This window comes from Sorex araneus, chromosome 4 (assembly GCF_027595985.1).
Source record: "Sorex araneus isolate mSorAra2 chromosome 4, mSorAra2.pri, whole genome shotgun sequence".
NCBI lineage: Eukaryota > Metazoa > Chordata > Mammalia > Eulipotyphla > Soricidae > Sorex > Sorex araneus.
The window spans coordinates 101534109-101551519 of NC_073305.1; the positions used below are offsets into that span (position 1 = coordinate 101534109).

Here is a 17411-nt window from a genome sequence, read left to right on the forward strand (position 1 = left end):
TGAGGACCTAATGTCACTGTCACTGTTGTCCATTGTTCATCGATTTGCTCGAGTGAGCACCAGTAACATCTTCATTGTGAGACTTGTTACTGTTTTTGGCATATTGAATATGCCACGGTAGCTTGCCAGCCTCTGCTGTGCGGGTGGGATACTCCCAGTAGCTTGCTGGGCTCTCCGAGAGGGATGGAGGAATCAAACCCGGGTCATCTGAATGCAAGGCAAATGCCCTAGTCCTGTGCTACTGCTCCAGTCCAGGACATAGAGTAAATATTAATATATTTAGCATAGCAGTAGGGCATTTGCCTTGCACGCAGCTGACCTGAGTTCAATTCCTCCGCCCCTCTCGGAGAGCCCAGCAAGCTACTGAGAGTATCTCGCTCACACAGCAGAGCCTGGCAAGCTACCCATGGCGTATTCAATATGCCAAAAACAGTAACGATAGGTCTCACAATGAGAGATGTTACTGGTGCCCGCTCGAGCAAATCAGTGAGCAACAGAATGACAATGACAGTGACAGTGACACAAAAAAGAGGAGAGTGCCAGAGAGATAGCTCAATGAGCTGAGCTCGTTTTGTATGCTGAAGGCTATTGTTCCATCCCAGGCACTGTGTGTGGTTCTTCCTCACACTGCATCAGCAGAAAGAGCCACTGAACCAACCCAGTGAGTCTAGAGCTTTTTAGATATATATCATTTTTTGAAATGGTTGCTAGGAAACCTAAAGGAGGATGGGTTGCTAGAAGGTTAGCTTTTTGTTTATTTATTTGTTTTTAGTTTTTTTTTAATTGAATAACTATGAAATCAACCCTTACAAAGCTGTTTATGATTAGGTTTCAGTCATACAGTATTCCAACACCCATCCCTCCATCAGTATACATTTTCTAGCACCAGTGTCCCCAGTTTCCCACAAATCAAGCCCCCAGATCCCGGGTTTCTCTCCGATCACCCCCTCCCCCAACTCTCTCTCTCTATCTTTCTTTCTTTCTCTCTCTCTCTTTCTCTCCTTTTGAGCATTGTGGTATAAAAAATATATAGTAGAAGATTAATATCCAAGACTAGGGAAAACAGGGGATAGGAGGACTGGTCAGTGGTTGGAATCTACAAGTGTGGGGGGTGTGGAGGGTAGGTAAAATAGAGAAGGAACCAGTATGACAATAATAGTTGGAAATGATCACACTGGACAAGAACTGTGTGTTAGAAGTAGCTAATGGGATATACACAATAACCTTTCAGTATCTGTATTGCAAATCAGAGGGTGTTTTATCTTTGTCTCTAACTGGCTGTTAATTATGGTTTCATCTATATTTTTTCTGGGGCATGAGGAGAGAGGGTGTGCCTTCCTAGCTTCCTGAGATTAAACATCCCTGTGCTCCTTATTTTCACCTGGCAGAGCATTCATTGCTCAATGATTGTGTGATTTGATTCCCTACTAACTGTCCTTTCAAGCAAAAGTCCTTTGTCTACCCACTCCATACACCATCCACAAAATTAATTTTATATACCCAGGTTCCAGCAGATTTTAGCCACAGTAATGTCTATTGAATGAATTTTGTAATTCATTCAATAGACAAGCTATTAGAGATGGACACATGAAAATTTGCATATGCATACCCATTATACCCCTTTCACATACAAAATAAAAACAGTGAAATAAAGAAAAATCTTGTGACAATTCACCAAGGCAATGCAGGATGAAAAATAAAAATCACCTTGATCTCAGTTAGCTGGACTTTTCAGAAGAATAATTTTATGTTTGTCTAAGTAATTAGGAATCAGTTCCCTACTTTAATTAGATCCTGTGAAAGTGATAATATTTTGTAATAAAGTACAGTTTTTAGGTTTTATTCTTGTAATTGTAGGTTCCTTTACCAGAGACTTTTCTACTCCTTGCTGCCTTTTTCTCCTCCCCTCCCCCTTATTTCTGCCTTCTGCAAAATGTTTTAAATATTTGATTTTAGCCCCTACCACAGACTCCAAATCTGTGTTTGGAATTTGGAGATCAAAGTACTGTAGCTAATCCTCAGGACGTTTGCCATCATGTGACTTAAGAATTCATCTCTTATCAAGTTTCTGTGGTTTTCTGAAGTATTTACTGGTCATAATGCTAAAATGTGCACATCTGAAACTATTTTTTGAATTACTTTTTCTTGATACGTTTCCATATTTAGTTTGTGGGAAAATATCCGGCTCCTGAATAGTATTGAGACTATTAAGCCATCTCAAACCACTTTATAAATGATTCCTAGTTTATATCATCACATCTTTTCAATAAACCTTGTTTTTTGTTCTCCTTTAGACAGAGCATGTCTTATTCAGAAAGCTCACAATGATAGGAAAGGAAATGACACTGAAAAGTAATTGAGTCTAGAATAGGATTTTCCTCATAATTTCAAGATTTGTTATGTGACAATATATTTCACTGTCTGAGCTACAGCTTTGGAAGTGAAGTACCATGAATTCTAATCAAGTCTCAAAGTAACTTCTTATACTATATTGTACAAACTTCTCTGGGACACAATATCTTTCATTTTAAGTGTAGGTAATAGTAATAACCTTTAGGATTATAGGTTTCATAACCTTAGGATTCATAAACATTTATAAATAAAAATAAATGTGAAAATTAGAAAACTATAAAACCTTTTTCTAGTTTCAATGAGGTGTTTTGGATAAATATTTTATTATTAAAAGGATGGATTTTAGATATGTGTTTAGTTAAGATTAGAGATAAAGACTTAAAATCTAAGCAAAAGAATATAACATAGCTGCATAGCTAATTGGTAGTATCTAGGATTTTCAGAATTATGATGACTGCCAACTATTTGTTTTTGGCTTGTATTTAGTCAAGTCACGCCTTCAAAGCACTACCTTCTTGTTCTTCACTGAAGGAAAAGTCCATTTTCACACAAGAGTGTTCATCCCTAAGGATTATCCTGGAGCCTAAGCTACATCCATTTCTTATTTCTAAAAATAAGAAACTGTGCTTTGGAAATGACTGACAGCCAGATGTACCAGGTAATTCTCAATTTCCCCAGATAATACTTAGAATGAATTCCAATCCATAGGTGTTGTTCGCCTAGTGACATTTTAGTTGAAGTGGCATCTCCATCTGTGAAATCCACACAACACAACCTATTCAAAGAGCTTCATGAAGATATCTTTTGAAAAAGTTTTAGTCATAAGTGATGATAGTCAGAGCTCACGTACCATTTGAAAATAGGCATTAAGTTTCTCAGGGGGAAAGCACATATCACAACAATACAAAACTTAATGTTTGCCAAGATTTAGAGCCAATATTCTTTCAACTACTTAGAGTAAATGCAAAAAGGGGCTCTTGAAAGCTAGCTACTTTGCTTTTACTCTAAATTTAAACTTATAATGACAGGTTTCTGACCGTTGACATATAAACATTCCAGTTCTAACACAGAATGAGTTATCTAAGCATTGGATTTCATGATGGGGTGACAGGGGAATTCCAGTAGAGGTTTTGTGTTTGATCATTCATGATGGGACTCCAAATCTTTTTTTAAAATCTGTGGTCAAAGACTGGTCTGTGGCTCTGCTAAATTGAAACTACTGCAGGTTTGCCATTTGGTGTGTATAAAAATAGGTATTAGGGAGAAATTTTAAACGTCTGATAATTTCAAAGTATTGTTTCTAAAAACCTTTCTTTCATTTCCTATATAAAGGACCATAGTGTAAAGTTGCTGTATCATTGCCCTAAAACACAGTCTGAATCATTCAAAACTACACGTGACTTTTCATGCCTTTGATTTATTGAAAGCCAGTATACTTAAACCCAGGTGACTTACTCAAGATACTACAACATGCCTTAAATAGGATGTGTTTGCCTCCTACTCATTCACAGTGATTCTCTGAGGACAAATGCTTCTTTTCTGTTTTATAAACACGACTTCCCTACATCTGCCAATCTGTAACCTACATTTGAAATTAAGCATTTTGTGATCACACACTGAAATAATAGTTTCAGTATATTGATGACATTGGAGGGAATTAGTCTTCTGGTGTTAAAAAAAAAATTACTGCCTGACCTCTTCCCTGGACTCCAACTTTGCCCACTGTCTACCAGATGTCTGGAGAGAATCTTAAAACTAACCTAGCCAAAAATAAACCTATTAATTTTATCCCTCAAATAGTCCAAATAGGGGGACTGGAGCAATAGCACAGCAATAGCACATGCTGCCTTGCATGCAGCCAACCCAGGTTCGATTCCCAGCATTCCATATGGTCCCCTAAGCACTGCCAGGAGTAATTTCTGAGTGCATGAGCCAGGAGTAACCCCTGTGCATCAACAGGTGTGACCCGAAAAAAGCAACAACAACAACAACCAAGTAGTCCAAATAGTACTCCCTACACACACACACACACACACACACACACACACACACACAACACACTCTCCACTCCCAATATCCCTGATCTAACTTTGTTCGGCGCTGTGTTCACCAATGTGCTCAGGACAATAGCCCTTTTGACATCTTTTATTTTGGGCGGTAGCAGGGATTGAACCCAAAGCCTCACACATGCAAAGCAAGCACTGCTGCTGAGTATATCACTGACTTTGCATGAAAATAAATAAATAAGTAACCTGAAGTCACTCCCTTCTCTGTGTTACACACACATTTTTTCCTGTAACAAATCTCTGCCTTTATAATGTGTCCCAAGTCCAACTCGTCTAAACTCTTCTTCACTTTAACCTTGCTCTTCTTTTATTTTCCTAGCTTTAAGGGATACATGCAGCAGTTCTCAGGGCTTAATCCTGGTTCTATTCAGGGTCTTAGGGGATCCTATTGGGAGCTGGGATCATACCCAGGCTGACCATGTGCAAGGCAAGCGCCTTACCTACTGTACTATCTTTTCCGGCCCCTATTATTGATAATTTTTAATGAATATTATTGGAGTTCTTATTCTATCTTGTGTCTTATATCATACTGTTATAACACTTAAACAATAGAATCCAGAAATATAGACCTCACAATGAATGTATTAGAAAAATTTTCCAAAAATGGTAGACTTTTAATCTTAAATAGTATTGTTAAAATAGACTGTCATTTAAGATAAATAAGATTTGCTCTATGTCATAGAGATGAATATAATTTTTCAGAAAGCTTAAGACTTATATATAAGATAGAGTAATGCTAATGATTATAATATCTTTATAACGGTTATAAAGTTATGCAAATCTCTGGCTTTGGGATAAAAACATTGTGACTTGTGCAATATCCAATGAAGGTGCTGCTTGTAGGACTTGAGTATGTTGTGAAAAGGCTCTGCCCCGTGAATTTATTCAGGAACCTCAGCTAACTAAGCTAACTAACCTCAGCTAACTTCTGTTTTTAGTAGATGCCTCCTGAAGACATCATTAGTACCAGCACATAACTAGCATATAAAAGAAACAGTGTATATAGCTATGCATTTCCTCTCAGCCTGAAGTAGCTTGTCAGCTATACTAGTCTATCAAGAGCAAGAAAACCTAGGGAAAAAATGTCCCCAAATACCTATCTACCTCCAAAGGAAGTAGTGACACTTCAAACATGCCCATCCTTGGCAGGGATTGAGCTTCCTTTGCCATAAAGACCATTCTGAATCATAAAGTAAACTATCTTAGTGACTAAGTGAGCATCTGCTTAACCAAAATACAGTCAAGAAATTTATTTTTACAATATGGTCCAAAGTCTTTCTATATGACCTAATTTCTGTGACTTTGAAGTGACATGGAACCTAAACTCTATCTTACGAAAAGAGCAGTAGGGCCTGAGAGATAGTACAGTGCTTAGTTTCTATGTGGGCAACCCAAGTTTGGTTCCTTGTACTGTTTATGGACCCCAAGACCAGCCAAGAGTGATCCCTGAGCACAAAGCCAAGAGTAAGCTTTGAGTACAGCCAGGTGTACCTCACTCCCAACCCCCCCCACCAGCACAAAACAATGTTTTTGTCTATCATATTGGCAAAGATTATGAATTTATAATAATCATGAGAATCATGAAAGATAATCATGAAAGTGCCTAGAACATTGCCTGTGTAGTTAATTTAGCATCACTATCCATAGAGCTTATAGTAGCAAAGTAGTTTATGTGAGCAAAGAGAAAGAAAAATATAAAAAACAAAATATGTACATTTTGCAATGTATGAGTGTGATACTGCCATCATTTGAAAAGCCTTTTGATACCAAATCTCAAAATGTTTCAGTGACCAGGGATGTGACTTAGTGGTAATTTGCATTCATGCATGTTCAAGGCCTTGTTTTCAATGCCAAATACCACATACCTCCACCTCAGCACTGCTGAATAGTTCTCTCACCACAATTTTTAATAAAAACTAGAAGTAGTCCAACCTTCAGTAAAATAGTCCAATCTCTAGAAATTTGTTCATAAAAAACTCTACGAAATTGTATTTGTACTTGGGATCTTCTTTCCTTCAGCCTCATTATAATAGCAAATTATTAAAGTAACCTTAAGTTCATGGATAAATAAACATATTCCTTACATTTTCATGTGTCTAATTCTTGATATTTTATAGAAGTTTTTATTTTTATAATCTTAAAATATTTATTTATTTAAAATTATCCAAAATTTAACTTAAATATAAACCACTAAAAATAACTGACAGGTTAGGAACAAAACAAGTGGTGTGAGATGGGAATTTAATCATTAAGATTAATTTTTTGTTCCCCTGTTGTTTTTCCCAGAGAAAACAAGATAAAAATGAGCTTAACTTACAAGGAAATTTTTCTTCGCTATTAAAGAGAACTTTCTGAGATTCTAGAATCATTTGTAAAAAATTTTAAGTCTAATGTCTACAAACAATTCTAGGAACCAAGAAGTTCTTTTAAACAGAATTTTATCTGTCCTTCCTAGTTTATATGTTGAATAGATGTGGTCAGAATGTTCAATATTGCTTTTTTCCTTGACTTAGAGAAGGAGCTTTTAGCTTTTCACTGTTGAGTATATTAGCCATGGGTTCTATATGTAATCTTACTATGATGATAAATTTTATTTCATTCCTCACTTGTTAGAAGCTTGTCCTCAAATTTTGTTATAGTATGCCCAAAATTTAAAAGAGCACAGTATCTCTCTTGGAAGTCTCCCACATCTGAGTCTATAATGTGTGCTCTCGGCTCTTTCTTCTTAGAAGGCCATGTTCCCTCTCGAATGCCTCTGTTCTCTCTCCGTCCCTCCCTCTCTCTCCTCTCTCTCTCTCTCTCACTCTTCCTCTCTCTAACTAAAAATAGTTCTATTCCAAAATTAATAAACAAATGAATTACTAGCTTAGAAGCATTTAATCATGCTTTGTTTAATCCATATAAGAGTTAGTTCTTTCCATTATGATCTTAACTGTGGTGTTGTTGATAAATACATTATATTATATATTTGTACAGCATACATCTAATCAATTTCAGATATCCAACTCACCTTCCTTTAACTTTCCTTAACCTAATCTTTAGATCTATGATATGGTAGCCTTAGAAATTAATCTACCTTATAATGAGAACTTTTTAGCATGTTACTGACAAATTCCTTTTAAGCAGTGTCCTTGGTGATAATTCATATTGCTGACTAATACTGGAGCAAAGTTCCAGGAGAATCTAATAATAGGCTCTTTCACAATTCCTATTGTCTTAAATATCATTACAATATGTACTTCATTCAGATCCTATCAGTCTCCTCAACTATCAAGAATTCATCCACAAATCATTCAGTAAGTATATAAACCTACTTCCTAATGCCTTATAAGTCGTTGTTGCACATCACTACTGGGCTGCTTATAGTCAATAACTATCTGTTCACTATTTCCCAATTTGGTTCACATCTGTTTCCTTTGGGAGGGGAAGATTTTAAGAGCTCAGAATTAGACACCTTTTTTTCATGTCATTTAGAACTCCTCCTTTTTTTATTAGCAGCAATTCTATTTCTTTCTCTAGCCCCATTTTCTCTTGCTGCATCCATAAAAGCACCATCTGTTTTTAGTCTTTTTATTTCTGCTTTATCCTCCCTGTTCTTTTCTCCTCCCTGAATGTTTTATTCTATAACAATTTATTCTTGTTTTATTACCCCCTGCTTTCCCAGCCTATCCTCTTCTCCACCCCTACCCATTTCACCCTGGATTTTCTTACCAAAGGAATGGCACACTTTAACTCGTCGGGGCACAGTTTTGGAGTCAAGTTATGGCTAGCTCCATCATTTAGGGATGTTGGACCTTGGTTACTTGTTCACTGCAAACGTTGGTTCTTGATTTGTAAGGAGGAGTTGGTCATGATACGTTCTATCCTTATAGGGTTGTTTGGAGCACTAAATATAATACTGGGTTTTGAGGGTTTTTTGACGTCAGCACTATTGAGATTTGGGGCTAAGTAATTTTTATCTAGGGGTTCTATGCATTATAGGATGTTTTACAGTAACCCTGGCATCTACCACTAGATGCCAGTAACAGCATTCTTCTCGATTACGACAGTCAAATATGTCTGCAGACATTGTCAATGTCTCTTGGGAGGCAAATATGTCCTAGTTGGGAATCACTGGGATGCACAAAGAAATTATACAATGCCTGCTGGTACATAGTGGAAATGATAAATATTCATAATAGATTGACAGAAAAATGTAAATTAATGATAGACATATAAAGCTTTGCAGTTAGCTGCTTAATACATCAATGAAAACAAATATAGAGTCAATAGGCATCAAAAACTGTAAGTTTCCACCCTGTACCAGAATATGGCACCTTCACTTAAAGAACCATTTTACAACAGGAGCCAAGCGGATTGGTCAATGACTGGAAGCTTGCCGCAAGTGTGCAAGGGGCAAAGAGCAATTAGGATAAGAGAAGGGACCAGTATGACAAAATTATTTTAAAATGCTCAGAGTAGGGCCAGAGTGATAGCACAGTGGGTAAAGCGTTTGCCTTGCATGCGGCCAACCCGGGTTTGATTCCCAGGATCCCATATGGTCCCTCGAGCACCGCCAGAAGTGATTCCTGAGTGTAGAGCCAGGAGTATCCCCTGAGCATCGCTGGGTGTGACCCAAAAAGCAAAAAATAAATAAATAAATAAGTAAATAAATAAATAAATAATAAAAATGCTCACAGTAGACAAAAACTGAGTGTTAAAAGTAGGTAAAGGCATATACATGATAACCTTTCAATATCTGTATTGCAAATCATAATGCTCAAAATGAAAGAGTGAGAGGAGAGAGAGAGAGAGAGAGAGAGAGAGAAGAAAAGTGCCTGCCGCTGAGGCAGGCGGGGGAGGCGGAGGAGGTTGCTGATTGCTGGTGGAAAATGTACAGTAGTGAAGGGATGAGTGTAGGAACATTATAGCACTGAAATCCAGTCATAAGCAATCTTGTAAATGTGTATCTCACTGTGATTCATTTTAAAAAAATTAAATAGTAATAATAAAATAAATTAAAATAAAATAGCACTGTCACTGTAGCACTGTCATCCTGTTGTTCATCATTTGTTTGAGCGGGCACCAGTAACGTCTTCATTGTGAGACTTGTTACTGTTTGGGCATATCGAATACACCATGGTTAGTTTGCCAGGCTCTGCCATGCGTGCCAGATATCTCGGTAGCTTTCTGGTCTCTCCGAAAGGGACGGAGGAATTGAACCCAGGTTGGCAGCATGCAAGGCAAATGCCATACCCGCTGTGCTATTGCTCCAGTCCAAAATAAAATAAAATAACCATTTTATATAATTAATTAATTGCACAGCTGAAATTACTCTACCTAGTTTTTCCTCAATTAAATTGAGTTCTAGTTGATAAAACATTGTATAAATTTAAACATAAAACCTTGATAGTCATATATTACAAAACTACTGATAACTGATACTCTACATCACATAGTTGTCATTTCTTTTAGTAGTAAGAACATAAATCTACTCTGTTACGAATTTGTGAGTGTATGTTACAATATTATTAGCTATAGTAACCTATACATTACGACCCTCAGAAATTATTTATCGTAAACTGGAAGTTTGTACTCTGCAACTGTTCCCAATTTCTGCCACATTCCAGTCCCTGGTAAACATAATTATATTCTGTTTTGTGTGTTCAAATTTTTCAGGTTCCACATGTGAATTATATCATGTATATTTGTCTTTATAGAGTTTACTCCTTTTAGCATAATGTCAGTAAAGGTCCGTGTTGTTATAAATTTTCGGGTTTCCTCTTTCTTATGGCAGAGCAATAGTCTATTATGCATATTGAAATAGATTAGAGAGAGATAAAACAAATAGATACCATATCTTTTCTGTTTATTCATCTATTGAACGTTTAATTTGATTCCATATCTTGGCTGTTGAGAATAGTTATAAGAACACGGATATACTGCTATCTCTTTTAAGATCCTGTTTATTGTTTGAGAATCATTAGTTTACACAATTCCCTGTGTTTTAGCAGTACAATTCATGCCTTTTCATAGTATATGTTACCATCCCATGACCACTACAAAAGTACCAATTTTCCTCTACCACAATTTGTTGTTGAAATCCCATTTAAATATCCACTGCATATGTACCCAGAAGTGGGATTGTTAGATTATATGATACTTCTGCGTTCCTCTGCCGATACCTTCATGCATGAGGCCTGTCCGAACGTGTGGAGAGGGGCCTCGAGCATGGCTATAGCTAGGTTCCGGTGGTCTTCAGCTGTCAGGAGCTCTGCTCGGGGTGGGGAGGGAAGCTGGAGCCCATCCCCTCCGAGGGGCCCCGGGGAAGACAGCCAGGTGTGCGGGCAAGAGACTCTTGTGTGTGTAATCCCATCAATGACCAACATCCAGAGAGAGACTTAAAAGCAAGCTCTCAAGGGAACACCAAGTAATATGTGATTGGAGATCCTGCGCGGGAAGGGAGATGCGTGCTGAAAGTAGACTAGAGACTGAACAGGATGACCACTCAATACCCCTATTGCAAACCACAACACCCAAAAGGAAAGAGAGACATCAAATTGGAATGCCTCACCACAGAGGCGGGGTGGGGTGGGAGGGATGGAATTGAGGGGGTGGGAGGGATACTGGGTTCATTGGTGGTAGAGAATGAACACTGGTGGAGGGATGGGATCTCAAACATTGCATGAGGGAAAAACAAGCACGAAAATGTGTGAATCTGTAACTGTACCCTCACTGTGACTCACTAATTAAAAAATAAATAAATTTTTTTTAAAAAGCAAGCTCTCAGAAGAGAATGATGCAGAGAGTCTCTTGCCCGTATGCCTGGCTGTCTTCCCAGGGGCCCCTCAGAGGGGATGGGCTCCAGCTTCCCCCCCCCACCCCGAGCAGAGCTCCCAGCAGCCAAATACCACCAGAACCTAGCTACAGCCATGCTGAAGACCCCTCTCCACACGTTCGGACAGGCCTCATGCATGAAGGTACCAGCAGAGGAACCCAGGTGTGTGTAATCCCATTACAACATCCAGAGAGAGACTTAAAAGCAAGCTCTCAGAAGTGGTATCTTGTAGCCTACTTCTCCCTCTGGGAGAAACTGGCAATCTTCTGAGAGTTTCCTGCCCACTTGGGACAGCCTTGCAAGCTTCCCATGGTGTATTCACATGCAAAATCCAGTAACAAGCTGGATCTCATTCCCCTGACCCAGAAAGAGCCCCCATCGTTGGGAGGGCCTAGTCGAGATAGACTTTTAAGATCTCAGGGAAAGGACGAAATGAGAGGTTACTGAGCCCACCTGAGAAATCGGTATTTAACGGGATTTCGTGATTCATGATGATACTCCTATTGTTAGTTATTTTCTGAACATCTATACTATTTTCCATAGAGTATCCAGTTTTATAAACTTACATTCCCACCAAGCAAATACAGGGGTTCCCCTTTTTAAAAATCAAAATGGATTATTAATTACGAATATTTATCATATTATTATAATAGATAACAAAGACCAAAAAAATAAAAAAGAGGGGGTGACTACATCAAGCTGAAAAGCTTCTGTACAGCAAAAAAAACTATCAAAAATTAAGAAAAGGTAATACATAGAATGCAAGTGAATATTTTAATATAGATATGATAAAGAATTAATAATAATTTTTTGCCTTTGTTATGTAACCTTTCCTTTTGTTATCAAATCCAGGAAAAAATATTGCCCCACCTATGTTCAAGGAGCTTATTCCTAATGATTTCTTCTGGAAATTTTATTGCTTAGGTATTTAATACATTTTGAGTTGTAGTCTTCAGTTCTGCAATTTCTATTTTGTTATATTTGTTATATATGCCAACCCGGGTTCTATTCCCAGCATCCCATACAGTCCCTCAAGCACCACCAGGAGTAATTTCTGAGATGCAGAGCCAGGAGTAACCCCTGAGCATTGCTGGGTGTGACCCAAAAAAATAAAAATAAATAAAAAGCTAAGGAATCAGATACATATGGCAGCAGCACCTTTCAAGAGATAGTAGAGAACTTGGAATGAGTTAGAGGAAGAGACTAGGCAGATGCCCCAGGCTTCCCTGATATCTGGAAAAGATTGCAGGCAGCCCTGAGACACAGCCTAAATGAGACTGACCTTCAGCAGTTGCTTTTAAATACATAGATATAATCCTTTCGGAGAAAGTCTGGGAGATGATATTTCTGCCTATCATTCTTCAAAGTCCTAGAATATAGCCCAAGCAAGCTCACACCCACTAATAACACCTTTTCTATTTGCTCTAGGCCTGCCTGTGGGTCTGTTGACTTTCAGAGCTAAGTATGAGGTAGGGGGATGTATCTGACATAGGAATCTTTAGAAGTAGAGTACTAGAGATGGGATCCAAATAGTTTTCTTATTGGAGAAACTAGGGCTTGGAAGCTTCCTCCTATTTGTCTGAAACTACTGGAAGTGGGTTGCTTTTTTTTTTTTTTGATAAAATATATTTTATTGAATCACCGTGAAAAAAAAAATTACAAAGCTTTCAGGTTTAAGTCACAGTCATATACTGATTAAACCCCCATCCCTTCACCAGTGCACATGTTTCACCACCAAGAACCCACATAAGTAGCTAATGATATTCCCTTTATTCTCTATATACTTTGAGTACATTCCATATTTCCATACAGAACTCACTATTATTGTTTGGAAATTTTCCCCAACAATCAGGCCTGCTGAATAGGCATCATCTAATAATTTCTCTTCATTGCTGAGAGTGAAGACTCTCAGTGAAGAAACTATCACGGCCGCATGGTTTTGGGTTTCTAATATTTTAGCTCAGTTCACAGTCAAAATGCATGGCTGCAAGAAGCCGCTCTGGTGCCAAAATGGGTTAGGAGACCTCAGGATCACAGTCTTTAGGAGCCGAGGGTCTGTTTCTCACACCGCAGCTCCGGATCATATCTGGGCGGAAGGCGTGTGGAAGTGGGGTTTACAGTGACTATATCTCAGTTTTCCAACCCATATAGGTACAGATATTTTCTTGTTTGCTTTAGATGCATTAGTACTTTAGCCCGTTTCTGGACTCCTTTGAGGGAGAATTAAGCCATATTTAGCTGTTCATTTCGAGACTATCGTCAGACTGAAGTTCAGGAACCTTCTATGACACCATCTTTAAAGACTGCCCCTATCCTTGGGACTAGAGAGATAGTACAGCAGGTAGGGCACTTACCTTACACCTGGCCCACCCAGGTTCGATCCCCAGCACCCTTTTTGGACTCCACACACTACCAGGAGTATTTCTTGAGTGCAGAGCCAGGAGTTACCTCTGAACAGTGCCAGGTGTGGCACAAAAAAAAAAAAAAAAAAAGATTCCCCCATCCAATTTATTTTTTTAAGTAGGGAGCAGAAATAGTATAGCAGTTGTGGCCTATGCTAGACACAAACCTGGATTCAATGCCCAAGCTTTATCAGTAGCAGCCCTAGAGGCCTCCAGCACAACCAAGGTGGCTGGGGTTATCGTCAGCACCACAAGACCCAAGCAATGGCGCTGGCATCAAACTCCCAGTCCTCATTGTGCTGAGAATCACTGGTGGAGCCCCTGGCCTCCTGAATACCATTAGGGAGGTTCAACTAAAATAAAATACATATTAGTTTTGTTTTTTTATAAACTTTAATGCCTGATACCTATGAACTGGGGCTGGAGCAATAGCATAGTGGGTAGAGCGTTTGCCTGGCACACGGCCGACCCGGGTTCCTCCATCCCTCTCCATTCCTCCATTCCTCTCAGAGAGCCCAGCAAGCTATGAGAATATCCCACCCACACGGCAGAGCCTGGCAAGCTACCCCTGTCGTATACTGTATGCCAAAAACAGTAACAACAAGTCTCACAATGGAGACGTTTCTGGTGCCTGCTCGAGCAAATCGATGAGCAAGTGTATGACAGTGACATGACCTATGAACTAATATTGTAATAGAGATCAGTACAGGGTACTGAAGCAATCTCTTGATTGACTTAATGGTAGTTTAGGTTGTTAATCTAATATTAAGCCACTAATACGGGAAGCAGACGAAGATCAAGCTCTATTTCTTTTTGTTTGGGGGCCTTACCCAGTAGTGGTCGGGGGTTGCTCCTACTCCCTGTAGTGTTCAGGGGACCATGCGGTGCCATGGATCAAAGCTGGCCTCCACATGCAAAGCAGCACTCAGCCTTTTTAATGACCTCTCTGACCCTCAAGCTACTTTTGAAGTGTTTATTAATCTAAGTTCATTCTATCAATATTTGCTGAATGCCTGCCATGACCCAGACACTCTTTTAGGTGGTTGGGATAGATAAGTGTCCGACTTTGTGGAAGCTCTAGTGTATAAAGTAATGAAGTACAAAAGTAAGAAATATTTAAGTAAAAGATTACTCGTAACATATATTTCAACAACATTGGTCTAGAAATGTTCGAGTTAGTGCTGATAGCAAAATTCTAGTGAATTACTATAACGCAGAAACATTTTTGTGACTGCTTTCACTGTTTGCCATCTGATTGCTCATATGATTTCCTTTTACTGAACTCTGCCTTTCTCATCTGATCTGAATTACAATGAGGGTTTTAAATTAAATCTGTGGTTACCTCTGAGTATTTTGTGACTTCTAACATTTTGGTTATGATCCACTGTGTATATAATTTTTTAATTATCTCAAGCCACCACCAGTGTTCCTTTTATCTTTTTTAAGTTTTCTCTAATGAACTAACCTCATACCATACATTTTTTGTGCTATGCTTATCAATGCATAGCTGATTTTTGTTGAAGTAATACAGTATATGTTTTGTGTGCCTTGCTTTTTCATCTGTACAGTAAGATCTACAGAATACCTAACATAGTTGCTATAAAGATTTCATTATATAACATTTCTCCTAAAAACAATTTTTAATAGTAAAGAAATTTCTAGCACAAAACAATTTTTAAGTGCTGTATTACACTCATACTAGTAATTTCCTTCATTCTATTTCAGATGTCTTAATAATGTCCTCCCTCTTTATACTCAGCAGGAAGAGGAACTACAGTGATAAATTAAAACAAACATATATTTTACAAGGTCATATAAGAAATATCCCTTAAATATAAACCATTTGTCTCAAGAGAAAATCCCCCAATGATGCAAATTGAGAAATACTTTCACTGAATTCTCATGTTTTAAGTTTGTTTTTCTAATCTAAAAAAATATTGTTTTAAAACTCCATTACGGAAATTAGTAACAGAAATTAAAAATGTTCTTTATTCACCTACCTACCCCATATCTCCACCCATTAGAGAAATTATTGGCAGTAGTCTATGTATCATCACATGGGTTTTTTAAATTGTATGATACATGTTTTATTAAAATAGGGTAACATTGTGTATACTGCTTTGCAGTTGACTTTCATTCACTCAAATAATTACTTTGGTGCCTGTGTCAACATATTCCGTTCCTTCTCATTTCCAGTGTGCATTTGTGGCTCTCTGTGCCCACATCCACAAAGCCACATGGTATTCAGATCTGACTGGAGAAGGTCACTGGGCTGAGTCTAGTACTGCCAACCCCTGACCACCCACCTCTGAGTGGTTACTGGCTTTGGGGCATCAGGAGTATGATTTCAGAGGTCTTTAGCCACACTAGGAGATTTCCTCAGTGCAAGGAAAGAGCAGAATGAAGACATTTATAGAGCAGTTGATCCTGAGGCTCACAAAATAGGATAAATTCCACCCCCTTAAAGTGATATTCTCCTTTGGATTGTGAGCTCCCAATTAGGTACAACATACTTCCAGCTAGAAGGAAATTCTATCTGAGGATGTTAAGGTCAGACGAACTTATTTTAAAATTGCCATAGGAGGCCATTGATTCTAACTTCACTTCTCCCACTTCAAAGCCTGCTTCCTTCACTCAGATATTTACTCTTGGAGCAATTAAGTCCCTCTTTTATCTTCTATGCTTGTGTTGGCTACTCTTTTTCACTTTGTCACGTAGAAGGGGCAGCTCTTTTTTAAGCCAGATGTCAATGTGTCAAACCTGAGTCTCACGAAATGCAGTGTGTTTAACTACATCGTCTACCTGACTAGATGTAATAGGATTTCATTTGTGTACAGATTTTACTCATCATTTGCTGTCCAGGTACAAAGAGCACTCTTTGGAGAGAGATTATTCAGCAGGTTGAGCCTCTGTTTAAAGAGTCTATGAAATCACAGACTCAACAACATAAGGGAATTTTTCACAGAAAGAAGCTACAAACACCTCTGACAAAACAAGTGGTAGGATTGAGCCAAGCTGCAGTTTCACGACTGGGCAGGTCACCATAATCCTGTGGCATCAAACTGGAAGCCATGGGAATGGCGCTGAGGCAGAAGCTCTTGCTGCCGAACAGGAACGCTAATGCAACCAGAGTGTTGTGGGGTTTCTGCACCATCATCCCAAGGCTCCCTGCAATGCTGGAATGTTTGAGCGCCTTAGTCCAGTTAAATAGCAAGTGGTTCAAAATTGCCAAGGTAAAGCACAGACTGGGCAAGGAGTCAGAACTTAAGCAATAGGCAGGTGCTCTTCTTCTGCTCTTCAACTAGCGCAGAGCTCCACCGTCCTCCTCCAGGCTTGGGTTCAGTGTCTGGATTTGAATTGTTCAAATCAGGTCCAAGGTGAACCCTTTTGAAACACTGTTTTGAAGGCGGTGGAGGGGGAACAATCTTAGTCATGTTACTTACGACTGCTTCAACCTGTTTCTTTCAGATACCATTGTTCTTATCGCTTCCATCGCAGTTGTTTCTGCAAAAACTCAGGGTAACATTTTTGCCACGTCTGCACTGAGAAGTCTCCGTTTTCTACAGATCCTCCGCATGGTGCGCATGGACCGAAGGGGAGGCACTTGGAAGTTACTAGGCTCAGTGGTTTATGCCCACAGCAAGGTAGGATTTGCTTTCCGAGCGTATGGAACAAGGTATTTATGGACATTTCCATGGACTCCTGTAATAGTTAGCAAGCTTCTCTCTCAGAAGCAAACTTCGTCATTTCAGAAATGATGAAAGCAATCTGGGG

The 17411-nt window shown here is 38.7% G+C and overlaps 1 protein-coding gene across 1 annotated transcript in view; it reads left to right on the forward strand.

Moving 5' to 3' along the window:
• KCNQ5 (potassium voltage-gated channel subfamily Q member 5) overlaps positions 1-17411 on the forward strand; it is a 588348-nt gene that overhangs the window by 442107 nt on the left and 128830 nt on the right. Inside the window, exon 4 of the mRNA XM_055134600.1 lies at positions 17106-17281. Within this exon, the coding sequence (XP_054990575.1) occupies positions 17106-17281 (176 nt within the window). The remainder of the gene's footprint in view (positions 1-17105; positions 17282-17411) is intronic.